Below are 13,762 nucleotides of genomic sequence, written 5' to 3'. Positions count from 1 at the left end.
ATTTTTTTGGGTTGGGGGGCACTTGTATCCGAATTTACTGCAAGTAGTAATGAAATTTATTTCTTACAAGTTAATCCTCTAGAGGGTTTTGGTTTGGTACAGATACAAAGTGTAATCTGTCCGGCTTATCTAAACCATCCAATCTAAACTCTATTTTTAAAAAAAAAATAATAATGTTAAATTATATTCAAAAGAAAAAATACTGTTTTACAAATGATGCATTATTCTGTTGAGAAGTTCAGATAGAAAATATAGAAATTGGATTTAGTATCTAGTGCCTAGCCAAAGAAGAAGACTGTTGTCCTAGCGTCTATCCTCCTTGAGCCCAATCGCCAGAAGTTGATCTCTCATATGTTGGTCGATGATTTGAATGAGACGGAGAGGGGTCTTCGGATTCTCCCCATGTTTTCTCACATTTCGCTCATGCCAAAGTGTGTAGAGTGTTGTTTGCAGAACAGAGGACGCTAAGAAAATCTAAACTATATTCTAATAGAAAAGTTCCAAGAAAAAAAAAGACAATAGCAACGTACTCATGGAGTGTCCTGATCGGATCGATTCACCGCATCTAAACAAATTTATCTAAACCATCCTACTTCGCTGTTTTGTGTGAAGTCTCTTTCAAATATAGCTTTTTGCTTTTTCATGTTACTGCACGCACATAGATATCTTTACCGTATCTCTTGGCCTTTCAGGTTACTGAACACACAGTTCACTAATAGTGACAAATTTTATTGCAGTATTATATAAACATTTTTTTTGTGGTTAGACGGCGAATGAGGGTGAGTCATAAGACAAAAAACGAACAAAAGGCTGAAAATGAAAGCATATTTCTTCTATATGACGACCCAATATATGAGGGAACCATGTTGTCAGTTTTTTTCTTTTTTTCCTTTTGTTTTTCTTATGGAGTTCTTGGACCATTGCACTTATTTTAAGCTTGACTTTGAGTCTTTGACCATTGATACCCCCACCTGGCTACTATTAATTACATCATTTTACAAATCTTCATCTAATATTTTACTATCAGTGTTGAGTGAATTTTCTTTTCACCTACATTTATACAGTACTCTCATGTCTTTGAAGTTCACTCAAATTGAGGTGGTGATTGAAATGTTAGAGGCCCACAATTAAATTCCTGTCACTGCTAATGATTTCAAGTTTAGCTAGACGAACTGCGTCGTATAGGATTTCACCCATTTGAGTTGACAGATGTGAACTAGTCTGGTTTTCTTTTGCAAAATATTATCTACTTCAATAATATATAGAAATCTTATTAATTAACCATCCAAAAACGCTTATATTTTTGCAAATTCTTAGCAACTACAATACACCATAACTTGCCCTTCAATCATTGTTTGCTTGTAACAGAAGACCGATATAAGTAAACACAACAAACAAAAATTAAGTTATGACCGTAAGATTCAACAAACATATCAACATACGTAAATGCTAGGGAAATGATCAGCGATGACGAGCAAGTGAGACAAAATGTGACACTATACTCTCTTTTTTGTTCACTATCCCTATCTACCTCTATCTCTATATCTCCTTTACTCCTTCTGTATATATTTCATCTCTTCTTTAGTGCATGCTCTCACACTTTGTCGCATCTACAAAAAACAAAGTGTATATATAGAAGACCAGACTTCTTGGTCACGCCTCTAGTGCTCAATCGTATGTTCCAACAAAACGATAAATTCTATATTTAGTTTCTTTGTCACGTACGGTGAAGTTTATTCATTTTTAATCTTCTGTTCTCGTGTCTTCTTGTTAAGGAAATGGAATGGTCTATGACGAGCAACGTACAAACCAAGAGATTTGATTCCATACCATCGCCATGCATGGCAGGAGTCTAACTTCTCTAACTCGCTCTGCAGCTTCAGCTATAATCCTTACGGAGGTATGTGCACACATATATATACCACACCAATTTACGTAGATGCATTCGTTTAGTTGTTTTAATCAAACTCATGTTCGATCGTACTATCTCACTGCGGCTTGGTTGTAAATTTGTAATATGTGGTAAGGTTTTTATAATTCATATTCACCGAAATGTAGGTTTATGTTATAAATTATAAGAATCACAAAAGGTCGAAGAAGGAAGAAAAAAACACACGTCTAATTTAGGTTTTTTTTCTTTTTTGTCAACCATTGGACCACAATACTAAGATCACTTGGTAACGTCTAATTTCTTATATCTAATTTTTGAGTGATTCCACATTTCCACCTTTACCACTTAAAATTATAAAGAAATACTACAATTTTTTGCCAAATATGAAAAATATGTGTTGTTAAACAAAGGGATCGAGAAACATGTTTTAAACATATTTTTATTTTTGGTAAACATCAAAAGTTACAAAAAACTTGTTTTGATGATGGTCTTTTCTGAAACATGAATAAATTTATAATATGAAACTCAGTAATTTTTGCAACACAGTAATTTTTCAATAAAAAAATATGTTTCAGGTCAAATAATTTGCCCCTATTTATTTCAGCCAATTTATTGTCTTTTACTGTCATTAGTTCAGAACTTCTGCGATTTCTTTAATTTGTCGTGTAATTTGTTTTATTATACAACAGAAGATTCGTCTAATAAGGCTGCCTACACGCAAACCGGACCGGTTATCTCTATACCGGAATCAGAAAAGATCATCAATGCGTACCAATGTTCGAGTAACAACAACAACAACAACAACGATGATGATAATAAGGACTAAGAGGCTAACTAGTGAACAACTAGCTTCGCTTGAACTACGTTTATAAGAAGATTTCAAATTAGATTCAGAGAGGAAACTTAAGCTAGCGAGGGAGCTTGATTTGGAGCCACGTCAGGTCGCAGTTTGGTTCCAGAACCGTCGTGCACGGTGGAAGGTGAAGCATCTCGAAGAGTCATATGACTCGCTTAGGCAAGAGTACGATGCTGTTTGGAGAGAGAAGCAGATGCTACACGATGAGGTCTAAGCACTGTTCATATGGAGTCTTTATCTACATTAATAATATTTGCTTATTTTGTCCCTTAGTTTTTGATTCTGTCAAAAGAGACCCCTCACAAGTCACAATAAATTGATATGTGATGCAGGTGACGAGACTGAGAACTATAATATTAAGAGATCAAGGTTTGATGATATGATGAACATCAACCAAATCGCCGAAGGGGGTATTAATAGTGAATATACAATATATAGTCTGACGATGATGGTTGGTTCTAATTCTTGTTGGCCACCACAGCCTTACTCTTAGTAGTTGTTGCTGATCTTGGAGAGAGGACTAAGAAAGCTTGTACGATTATTTCGAAAGTCCAATCAGACGCAATACGTGAATCCCTAAAACAGATAAGTTAATAGTAATTCACAAGGCAAATTATACATAATGGCAGAGGCAGAGAAGGAGATAGACCCACATCGTCAGCCGTTACTATAATTTGGACTAGTCGGTAAACCCGATCAAATAAAATGTACGCTTCAGTTTTACACACCAACTTCGAGTAACTTTTTCAAAAGTATAATTAAATTGGTATCACTATTTTTTTTATTTTATGAAGCTTAAAATCGAACTGGATAAAACGAATTGATCAATTGTACAATACGTATTTAAAGACAGTAAAGAACCATTTTTTTTTTCTTCTTCTAAATAATGAATTTATTTCTGAATAGTTCCAGAAAACAATAATAACGGATGGATTCTCCTGATTCTGAATATCTGAGTTTTTCGTTCTGTCTTCCTTCTGTATAATGCATGCATCAGACTCTGTTAATTAAAAGGTCTTATATGAGTATTTATAATTCATTTAAATGACTGTATCATCTGAAAACGTTATTTTGTCGTTTCTTATACTATCGTTAATTCGGGTCAATGAACTAGTTAAGTATTAAATAACTGAACAGTTCATCATATTTATAAAGCATAATCTTCAAAACGTAACAGACAGTAACAAACATATATAATGTCCTGAATCAACCAAAACTCATTTTTCCACAGCTATAATAATAAACTAATGAAATTCAGGATGCTAATATGGAACCAGAAAGTGTGCTAATTAATTAGCTCGCAATTAATCTCCAATGAGGAAAAAATATCCAATTGTTTTTGAACACACAATTTTAGATAACACTCATAATATACTACAAATACAATAGGAGAATCGTTGTCATATAAACTGCACACGAGACAAGTATTCTTGTCTTTTTTCATGTATATGTACGATTTGCTGATGCTTATTAGTAACTGGAACTTCTTTGATACTTAGCTTTCAATATATTTTCTTTGTTTTTTTTGTTGGTTTCAAAATGATTTATTGACTATAATTTATTTCTTTGTTGCTTTTATCTATCGGTTACATACTTTACATTCTTAACTTTTTATATATGGATGATCTACATGGCTATTTGTGCTGATTCTTATCTTTCAAAGGTTGCTTTCAAAGTTAGCTTTATACTTTTTTATGTTACTGCACATATACATATCCAACATAGATTTTGGCCTTTCAGTTTACTGCACATATGTCTATATGGACTTACCAATAGTGACAAACCTTATTGCATTATAATATAAATTTTTGTGAATGTTCGGTGGTGCGTGTATATATATTAGACAAAACAAGAAGAAAAATATCTTTGGGTAAAAATTGGAGGCAAATTTATATCATACCATAAGGAGGGGTTAACCATGTTGTCAGATTTTTTTAATGGAGTTTTCTTGGGGGACCATTTCACTTATTTTAAGCTTGACTTTGACTATCGATACCTGAACCTCTATCAACTAGTACATAAACTTACAAATCCAAATCAAATTTTGTATCAGTACGTGTTCAATTTTCTTTCAACTACTACATTAATATTTCCATGTCTTAAACAACGGCCGGTGGTAATCGAATGTTAAAGTCCAGCCGGTGGTAATCGAATGCATTGTCAGTGTGGGTAGTCAAAAATCTCTCTCTAATCTCTGTTAGCATCATATATCCTACCAAACTCTATTTTGTGTAAGCTCAAACTCTAAACATGTAAAACATTTTTTTTTTTGAATATAATTTCACATTTATTCAGAAAAAAAAAATGTTAAAGTACACCGGTAGATTTATGTAACTGATCAAGGATTTCAAGTTTAGAAGAGCTTTCCAGTATAACTAATCCACTAGCTAAGATTATGCTTTACCCTTTGATGATTCTATGACCCTTTCTGTAAGTATAGAACTGGTGCCTTATGCAGAATTTTGCCATTCCATTATTTTATGAGAAAAAATCTGGAACTTTTATATTTGACTTGGAATCCTAAGTTTCCTAAGAATTCTGTTTTTAATTTTTTTTTACATGGTTTCCAAATTATACGAAACAGTCTAGGTTGGCTCAAACTTGTAATAAAACTCATTTATTTCTTTGTTCGTGTATCTTCTAATTATAATCTATTATATATAGTTATGTGCGTGTATATTATATACAACAAAATAAGTGGACTTTTTAAGAGAGTTTCTGTCTGACTGTTTGTTTATTTATAAATTTTGGTAGTTTAAAAATATGTGTATACTAGCTATATAGCATCATTTCACAAAATATTCAATATAAATAATAAACGTGTAATATCAAAATTAGATCGTATTGATGTATTAATACTATTTTAATACTCATAGTCATCATAGTGTTAGTGTTTTACACCCTTCTAGTAATTAACACATAGTCATGATTATTTTGCGACCGTCTCATGTTTCCATCATATACGGATTTACCAAATTACCAATTATAATAAAACGTTCAATAGCACTTACAATTTCAAATTCTACTGACCACGATCGCACCCTAATTTACGTTAAACCATCTGTCTCAAACGACCGTTAAGAAAGAAAGAATAAAAAAAAATCAAGTTTGACCGTTAGATTCAACAGATATATCAATCTACGGTATGATGAACGATGAGTCGATGGCGTCCAAGTAAGACAAAATATATGTCTCTTTCTCTTTGTATCTCTATCGACGATTCTAGCTACCTATATCTTAATATCTCCTTATAAATATTATTTTCTCCTGTTTACTGCATGCTCTCACACTTTTTTGCATCCAAAAGACAAAGTGTACAGAAGAGAAAAACGCCTCTACCGCTCGTATTGTCCAACAAAATCCCTAATTTTCTATATTTTATTGTAAAACCCTAATTTTTCTTCCTTTTTAACCATCTGATCTCATGTGTTCTTATTTTAGGAAAATAATGGAATGGTCAACGATGAGCAACGTCCAAAACGAGAGAGATTCGTTCATGCCACCGCCACGGCTGGAGTCTAACTGGCTCCATAGCTTCAACTATGATCTTTCTGCAGGTAGACATATGCACACATACATACCAAACTAATTTAGATGAATGTGCTTGTTTATTTATTAATGGTCATATCTTTTTGTGTCGCCGTTGTTGCAATGTGTTAAGATCCCATATATATTAATTCACCAAAGGTCTATACTATAAGCATACACAGATGTGTAAGTTCCGGTTATATGTTAATGGTTAACAAATCCATGAACTTTAATTTGTTTTAGTGACAACGAACTTGAAGCCTTATAAGAACGTATATATATATATATATATATGTATGTATGTATGTGTGTGTGTGGGTGTAAATGTTGGTTTAATTTCACGGTTAGCATATCCATGAACTTTTTTTTACGTCACAACAAATTAGTTTGTTGGTTTAATTATAAAAGCCTTATGATGAGAACTATTTATATATAAATGTGTAAGTGTCGGTATAATTTCACGGTTGAAAAATCCATGAACTCTAAAAGCCTTATAAGAACAAAGAGATCAGAGATGTGTAAGTGCCGGTTTGTATCACGTTTGAGAAATTGATGAAGAATGCTTTTTTTGTCACAACAAATCCATACATATGGTAGGTTTTAATGAGTTGGCTAACAACAAACACAATAGTGATTGTCAAAAAAAAAAAAAAAAAAAACAAACACAATAGCTTGATTAGGACGAGATATTTGTTTTTCTCTTCAGATATATGCATATGTGGTTTTAGTTATTATGTGGTTTGCTAGCATATTCAGTAATTCAATTAGACACAAATTAGTTATTATTTTTGTTTTATTAATCTGTGAAGATCATTTTTATACAACTAGATTTTGTCGTTATCATATAATTCCTATATTGTTTTTTTTTTTTTTTACCGTTTGATTTATTATTGATTGCAAATTATGAAAACAATTATATATATATATTCTAAAAGTAAAATAAAACTGGACGTCAATTTTTCAAAAACGTCGTTGATGTTGTGCGTTTTTCGCATCTTTGTTTCTTTTCTGTTTCTTTTATTTTTCCTTAATCGTTTTATAATATCAGGTAATTCGTATACACATGCTGCTGTTACGCAAACCGGGTCGGTTATCACTGTACCGGAATCAGAGAAGATGATCAATACGTACCACTGTGATTTGAGTAACAACAACGAGATGATAAAGAAGAATAAGAGGCTAACGAGTGAACAATTAGCTGCACTGGAAGTAAGTTTTCAAGAAGATATCAGATTAGATTCCGACAGGAAACTAAAGCTGTCGAGGGAGCTTGGTCTGCAGCCACGTCAGACAGCGGTTTGGTTCCAGAACCGCCGTGCGCGGTGGAAGGTGAAGCATCTCGAGGAGTCATACGACTCGCTTAGGCAAGAGTACGATGCTGTTTGGAAAGAGAATCAGATGCTACACGATGAGGTCCAGGCACTATTCATATGGAGTCTTATTTAACATAATATTTCGTTGTTTCAAAGAGACCCCTCACAACAAATTGATATGATGCAGGTGAAGAAGCTGAGAGCTATGATACTAAGAGATCAAGGTTTGATGACGAACATCAACCAAATCGCTGAAGGAGGTCAAACTAACGGTATTGGTGGATACAATAATAGTCCGATGATTGTTGCTTCTTCTCGCTGGACACGGATATCGCAGCCGCCTAACCAGTGGTAGTTGTTGATGATCCTGGAGATAGAGAGAGAGAGAAAGAGTCTCATATAGAGCTTTAGACTTTGATGTTTTTAAGATTTTAAGTGATGTAGACTATGAGAAGCTTTTCCTCATTGTATGGTTATTTTTCTCATAAATATTGTAACGTTTTCGAGTAACCTCAAGAATGTTTTGGACGCAATCTGATGGTCTAGTTTGTTGAATAGCTTCCATGCCAAGGTTCTCGTATGAAGTCACAGTGTACTTACGTAGTAGAGAAAATAGTTTCAAAGAGTATCAAAACAAAACTAACTTGTACATGAGCATAATAACAATAATTGTCAAACTTGGGGGCTTTCGGATCAAATGAGTTCCACTTACTACGTACGGGTCTCCGGTCTCGTCTCAGATTAAATCGAAAATCAGACGCAAAACGTGAATCCCAAGAACAAACGAATAATAACAATAATACTTCACAGAGAAATTATATAGCAGCAGAGGCAGTCAAGGAGATAGAGATATTACTTGAGAACCTTTCGCTACTATTTGCTGCTGCGCCTTCCGAGATTCATATCAAACATTGAACCGTTCCCTAATACGTTAATGACGTTAAAGCCCTCTATCGTCTTGATTTATAGTTTGCAACTGCTACTGTCGGTTTATAGCTGAGCATTGAAAAACTAAAATGATTCTACCTGGAAACAATTTTTTTTTTTTTAATAGTAGGATGAACACCAAAAAGTCACCTAATTACCAGATTATTTAATCACAGTATTTCAATGCATAAGTTACTTTTTTTTTTTAGTAATTAAGCTACTTTTTCTTTGAATTTTCGTATTGAAGCTTGGCTGTTAGTATTAGGCGAACATAATTATTATTCTTTTTTCTTACGGGAATGTAACATAATTATTATTCGTGTATTACAAATTAATGGGGAAAACACACACTCAAAGCATATTTGACACATAAAAAAAGCTCAATTATACTAATTTACAAGAAAAATCCCTCCGGACTTTTCAAATTATTTTCACAACTCACCACTCAAAACAAAAAAAAAAATCCGAAAAAAAAACCCAAAAACCCTTAACTTAGACCTCACGGATCCTCACATTCAATCTCCTTACCCAAATCGAATGAAGAATCATATGAAACACATCAAACCTCTTCGCCGGTGAATTTACCTCAAAATGTCGCCTTACCTTCAACACTCTCCTGTACATCCTTAGGTACTGTCTAGGCGATATCGCCGTCAATATCGTCTTCAAATTCGGTATGTCTTCCACAGAAACGACCACTGAAAACGATTTCCAATTCAAAACATCGCTGAAAGGAGGAACGTAGCCTGAGTTTATCAGAACGGGGACGCAACCCGAGTAAAGTGCCTCCACGATCCTAGGGCTCGCAACCTCATAGCCGCTAGGACAAATACAGAACTTGCTGTTCCGCATCATGTCCGAATAAGACGTTCCTCTAGGGAGATACTTGTGGACTCTGATGTCATTATCTTTGTTCTCCCAATGCTCGAGCAAAACTGGCCTTACTGGTCCGTGTACACCACCTGCAAAGAAGGCTAGGATTGGACGGCTGGAAGGTGACCGACCACCGACTAATCCGGTTAAGGATCCTGTTCGTAGATTAATCTCGGGTATTGATACATCTTTTCTTGGTTTGAATCTCTCTGACGTGTTGGCATTGCATAATGCTCGTATCGAATTATGTCCTAGATGTGGATGAGAGAAGCTGGCCTCAGGACCCTAGACATACACACACAAAAAAAAAAATCAATATTATAACCATAACTAGCTAACCAGAGGCTATAAGCCTAGTAGTGGGGGGAAATGTATTGTTAGCATACCCAATCATGGCAAGAGAGTATGAAATGATCGGCTCCGATGCTACGGTTCCAATAAGGGTATTTATCACCCACAAGATTGATGTAATCTCTCACTGTATTTCGGATGGGGCCAAAATCACGAGAGTTGCGTTCATACACGAATCTTACCATCTTGACGACACTAAAGGGTAAATAAAAAGCGTGGGCCTTGTCGGGCTTGTTGGTGCGGAAACGAGTATTGGTTTCCATCTCATAGATGAAACTTCCTTCCATAGAGTAGATGCTTTTACATGGACCGTCATGGAACAACGGTGGCTCGCCTTCTTTGTACACATATATCTTGAACTGTTTCTCCATCTCCAAGTAGCTCCTAATCATTTCAATACGACAACGAAAACAAAAAAAACGTAAGTACATCATGGTTAGCAAATCTATGCCATTCTTTAAATTGGACCACATGTAAACAATTTTGTGCACATGTATATTACGTAATAGGATATAACAAACTTTGAAATTCACATACTCGGCCTCCTATAATTTTAAATAGTAAAGCGACAGGGGTAAAAAAAACATATTAGGAAATTACAGGTTCTCGAAGGTTTCTCTGCTCTATGAGTAAATCCTAAAAATATGCAGTCATTGGTTACCTTATTTTACCAAACCATAAAAGATGGGCCAATAGTGATATAATTAATGATCTTTTACAAATGTAGCCCCAAAAAATAATAAAGGAATGTGATTCCTTCTCTGCTTACGCATATAAAATGTGACACCACAAAAAAAAAAATCTCTTCCATTTACTCATTAAGTGAAAACAAAGTATATAAGGTATCTCTATCTACTACAAAATGTTTACGATCTAGACGAATTAATACAGTACGATTGATTTCAAACAAAATCAACAATTAATAAACAAGCAACTAAATAAATAAAAAAACTGTTGACAAAAAAAAAACACTCGAACGTAATTCAATTTTATTTGAAACTTCACTGCGCCATGTTTTAAAAAACTATCTTAAAATTTAAAATCAGTTCCAAACCTTATTTATGATACAAAATGCCAAACCGTTTGACTTAAATTTAATTAAAATAAATGCTCAGCGAGCCAATAAATTCATAGTTCCAACCGTTTGACTCTAATTTATTTCAAATAAATTCTTAGCGAACCCAAATTACTGTAACTTCAATTTACTTTCTAAAAGAAGAACAATACAGTAATTATCTTTAACTTACCGATGAAAGACCTTAGCGTTCCAATACATAGGACCAAGAGGAACATAGTCCGGGTCGTCCACGGGATCGTCCATCGAAGCGGCTTTAATGGAGGCTCGAGCTTTTTGTAGCTCGAATTCGATCTTTTCCAAATTGCTTAGAACTCTTCTTTTCTTTGGTTCCGATGACGCCGTAGAAGTGACGTTATTACTCGTTGTAGTAATGATCGGATTCAATCGAATGGTCCGATTATCATTTCCCTGTTCAATAATAATATTCTATATTATTTAATTACTTTTAGTAACCAAAACATATTGACATGTGTTGTAGACCACCCGACCAAACAGATTAAAAAAAAACACACACACAATTTCGATAACTTAATTTGAGGGTTGTGCATCCTCACAAAAAAAATAAACGAAATGAAATTTTTACAGTTAAGATGAATATAATTCCTTATTCTTCTTGGGAAAGTTTAAATATGTGTATATCTTCTTATTGTTAAATATATGTAGATTTACTATTATCATAAATGTAAAAGAAATTTCGATGCAAGTAATATTATTGTATAAATAAGTTTAATAAGAAACTATTCTAACAAGTACTAATATACAAATGTACATATATGTTAACTTTTCTAAAAAATAATAAGGAAATATATATTAATCTCAATATCGTAATCCTAAATTTTTTTTAAGATACGAATGTTATGATACCCTACTGGTAAAAAATAAGATTAGAAGAAGAAAAAAATTAAACAAAATACAGTAGCCGGAAAGAAGAAAAGACATAACATGCAAAGATGAAGAATGAAGTAAAGAATAATTTTGGTATTTCTAATTAAGTAATTTAATTTCTCGAACCTGAATAGATTCCACTTTAGTCGATATAGAAGATGCTGGTAACGACGGAGGTATCATCTCTGATGGCAAAGGAGATGGCGCCGGCGCCATCAGAGACGGAGGTGAAGGGAGATCATGAGGAGAGGTGGACAAAGAGGTTAAGAAAGATGTTGGACCAATATTTACAAAGACGAAGCCAGAAACCAGAACTAGAGGAACCATGAAGAGAAAGAGTTTAGTTGAATACGACATCGTTGAGGAACATGCAGACATGTTTCTAGAGTACTTGCCATCAGCATCTTTATCTCCCATCTCTCTCTCTCTATTAATTCTCTTTCTTTTAAGAAGAAAGGAGAAGAAGACGAAGAATCAAATTAAGAGAAGAGATCGTTTGTTTATGTTTTTGTTGTTATGTAATTTTGCTTTCGGTTTTGGGAGCAAAAGAAGAAGAGAATTAAAAACTAAGGTGAATGGAAGAGTAACATTTGGTAATAAGTGGTTGCTCCCTCGTGCCAAGCGTCATACTCTCTCTTTTCCTTTCACATGCAAACTTTCTCTCTATTTCCCTTTTCACCCCCAAACATTTTATTTCTATCAATTTCCACCCTGCCTCCCCAACAAATCCGAACCAAAACTCTCGTATATTAACAACTTACAAATTCTCATACAAAACAAACATTACAGAAACTAAGGTCTTAGTTGATTCACCAGAGATCTCTTTACAAGAAACACTAGAGTCTTCCAAAAACTAGAGTCCTGGTTGATTCACCACCGATCTCTACAAGAACACTTACCATTCACAAAATGATGAAACCCTGACGAATCTCTCAAAACTATCTCTTTCTTTACCACAACTGAAATATACTTGAAGAACTCGTGACAGTCACCACAGAGCATCACGTTCTTCACAACCCGAACAGGCTTCCCTCGAGTATTGCTCGTGAGAATGCCGTAAGTCACGGCGAGTTTAGCGCTGTGGTGAAACAAGAAACTCTTCTTCATAAACTCATCAACCTCCTGAAGAACAAACTCTGTGTTTGGTTCGTATCCAGCTTTCAGACATTCCATTATCAGTATCTCCAATCCGCTGTATATGTCTTTCTCTTGCGGGTGGGATGTGTCACGCGCGTGGAAGGAATGTACTTTGTTCTCATGGATTATCCAGCTTTTAGCAGGATGTTTCCGGTAACCTCTTTCCCGCATTTCTTCTCTTATGATTTCAGAGCGATGCCAGAGTCCGGAAGCCGAGTAGATGTTGGATTTGAGGATGTACTCAGACGGGCTTTCAGGTTTTGTCGATAGTATAAGCTTTGCTACTCGTTTCGCAACGCTTGTGTTTGAATGTACTCTGCAGCTATCAAGCAGAGCTCTCAAAACAGAGACCTCGGGCAGAAACGGCATCGAGTTTATTGTGTCTTCCGCTTCTTCAAGAAGACCCCAATGACCCAAAACACGGACGAATGCAGTATAATGTTCTGTTGTTGGTTCAATGTCATAGACAGTCTTCATGGAGAGAAACAGATCACGGCAGCTACTAAGCTTATTTGACTCTGTATACCGGAATGCAGAAATAACAAGAGTCAGTGTGATCTTGTCAGGCTTGATCCCTCCATCATTCATCCTCGACCATAGAGCCAGTGCCTCGTCACCATTTCTTTGAAGAATGTAGCAAGAAATCAAGCTGTTCCAAGAAACAACGTCATGATCTTGCATCGTTTTGAAAACTTTTATAGCATCATCTGAGTCCCAACATTTTGAGTACATGCTAATCAAAGAATTTCCCAAGGCTACATTAGAAAAGTACCCACCTTTAAGAGCATAGCAATGGATCTGATAACCCAATTCCCGAAACCCTAATGTCCCGCAGACAGCAAGAATCAAAGTCAAAGAAACTTCATCTAACAACAACTTTTCTTCACAGAGAGTGCGATGGAACAGGGATACAGCCTTATCAG

The 13,762-nt window shown here is 34.8% G+C and overlaps 3 protein-coding genes and 1 pseudogene across 3 annotated transcripts in view; 2 read left to right on the top strand and 2 right to left on the bottom strand.

Moving 5' to 3' along the window:
• On the top strand, positions 1,779–2,961 carry LOC109126088 (annotated as a pseudogene).
• Positions 6,196–7,943, top strand: LOC104709953 (putative homeobox-leucine zipper protein ATHB-51). The gene is made up of 3 exons (XM_010426487.1): positions 6,196–6,304; positions 7,324–7,688; positions 7,776–7,943. The coding sequence occupies exons 1-3, from the start codon at positions 6,196–6,198 to the stop codon at positions 7,941–7,943; spliced, it is 642 nt and encodes a 213-aa protein (XP_010424789.1).
• Positions 8,791–12,244, bottom strand: LOC104708743 (probable glycosyltransferase At5g03795). The gene is made up of 4 exons (XM_010425358.2): positions 11,829–12,244; positions 10,987–11,225; positions 9,775–10,123; positions 8,791–9,673 (listed from the first exon to the last, which is right to left on the bottom strand). Exons 1-4 carry the CDS (start codon positions 12,117–12,119, stop codon positions 9,008–9,010), a joined length of 1,545 nt encoding a protein of 514 aa, XP_010423660.1. The 5' UTR covers positions 12,120–12,244; the 3' UTR covers positions 8,791–9,007.
• LOC104708742 (pentatricopeptide repeat-containing protein At5g03800) overlaps positions 12,430–13,762 on the bottom strand; it is a 3,203-nt gene continuing 1,870 nt past the window's right edge. The window contains exon 2 of the mRNA XM_010425357.2: positions 12,430–13,615. Within this exon, the coding sequence (XP_010423659.1) occupies positions 12,573–13,615 (1,043 nt within the window). The 3' untranslated portion in view covers positions 12,430–12,572. The remainder of the gene's footprint in view (positions 13,616–13,762) is intronic.

Source organism: Camelina sativa, chromosome 8 (assembly GCF_000633955.1).
Source record: "Camelina sativa cultivar DH55 chromosome 8, Cs, whole genome shotgun sequence".
NCBI lineage: Eukaryota > Viridiplantae > Streptophyta > Magnoliopsida > Brassicales > Brassicaceae > Camelina > Camelina sativa.
The sequence above is the reverse complement of the archived record's forward strand: the minus strand, read 5'-3'. Positions and strand labels throughout refer to the sequence as shown.

Excerpts from the sequence above, each read along its gene's own strand:
- LOC104708743 (XM_010425358.2), bottom strand. The coding sequence starts at position 12,119 with ATGGGAGATAAAGATGCTGATGGCAAGTACTCTAGAAACATGTCTGCA. Across the intron at positions 11,226-11,828 it reads CTAAAGTGGAATCTATTCAG|GGAAATGATAATCGGACCAT; the intron begins GTTCGAGAAATT and ends ATTATTGAACAG. Across the intron at positions 9,674-9,774 it reads TACTCTCTTGCCATGATTGG|GGTCCTGAGGCCAGCTTCTC; the intron begins GTATGCTAACAA and ends GTGTATGTCTAG.
- LOC104709953 (XM_010426487.1), top strand. The coding sequence starts at position 6,196 with ATGGAATGGTCAACGATGAGCAACGTCCAAAACGAGAGAGATTCGTTC. Across the intron at positions 6,305-7,323 it reads CAACTATGATCTTTCTGCAG|GTAATTCGTATACACATGCT; the intron begins GTAGACATATGC and ends TTATAATATCAG. Across the intron at positions 7,689-7,775 it reads ATCAGATGCTACACGATGAG|GTGAAGAAGCTGAGAGCTAT; the intron begins GTCCAGGCACTA and ends GATATGATGCAG.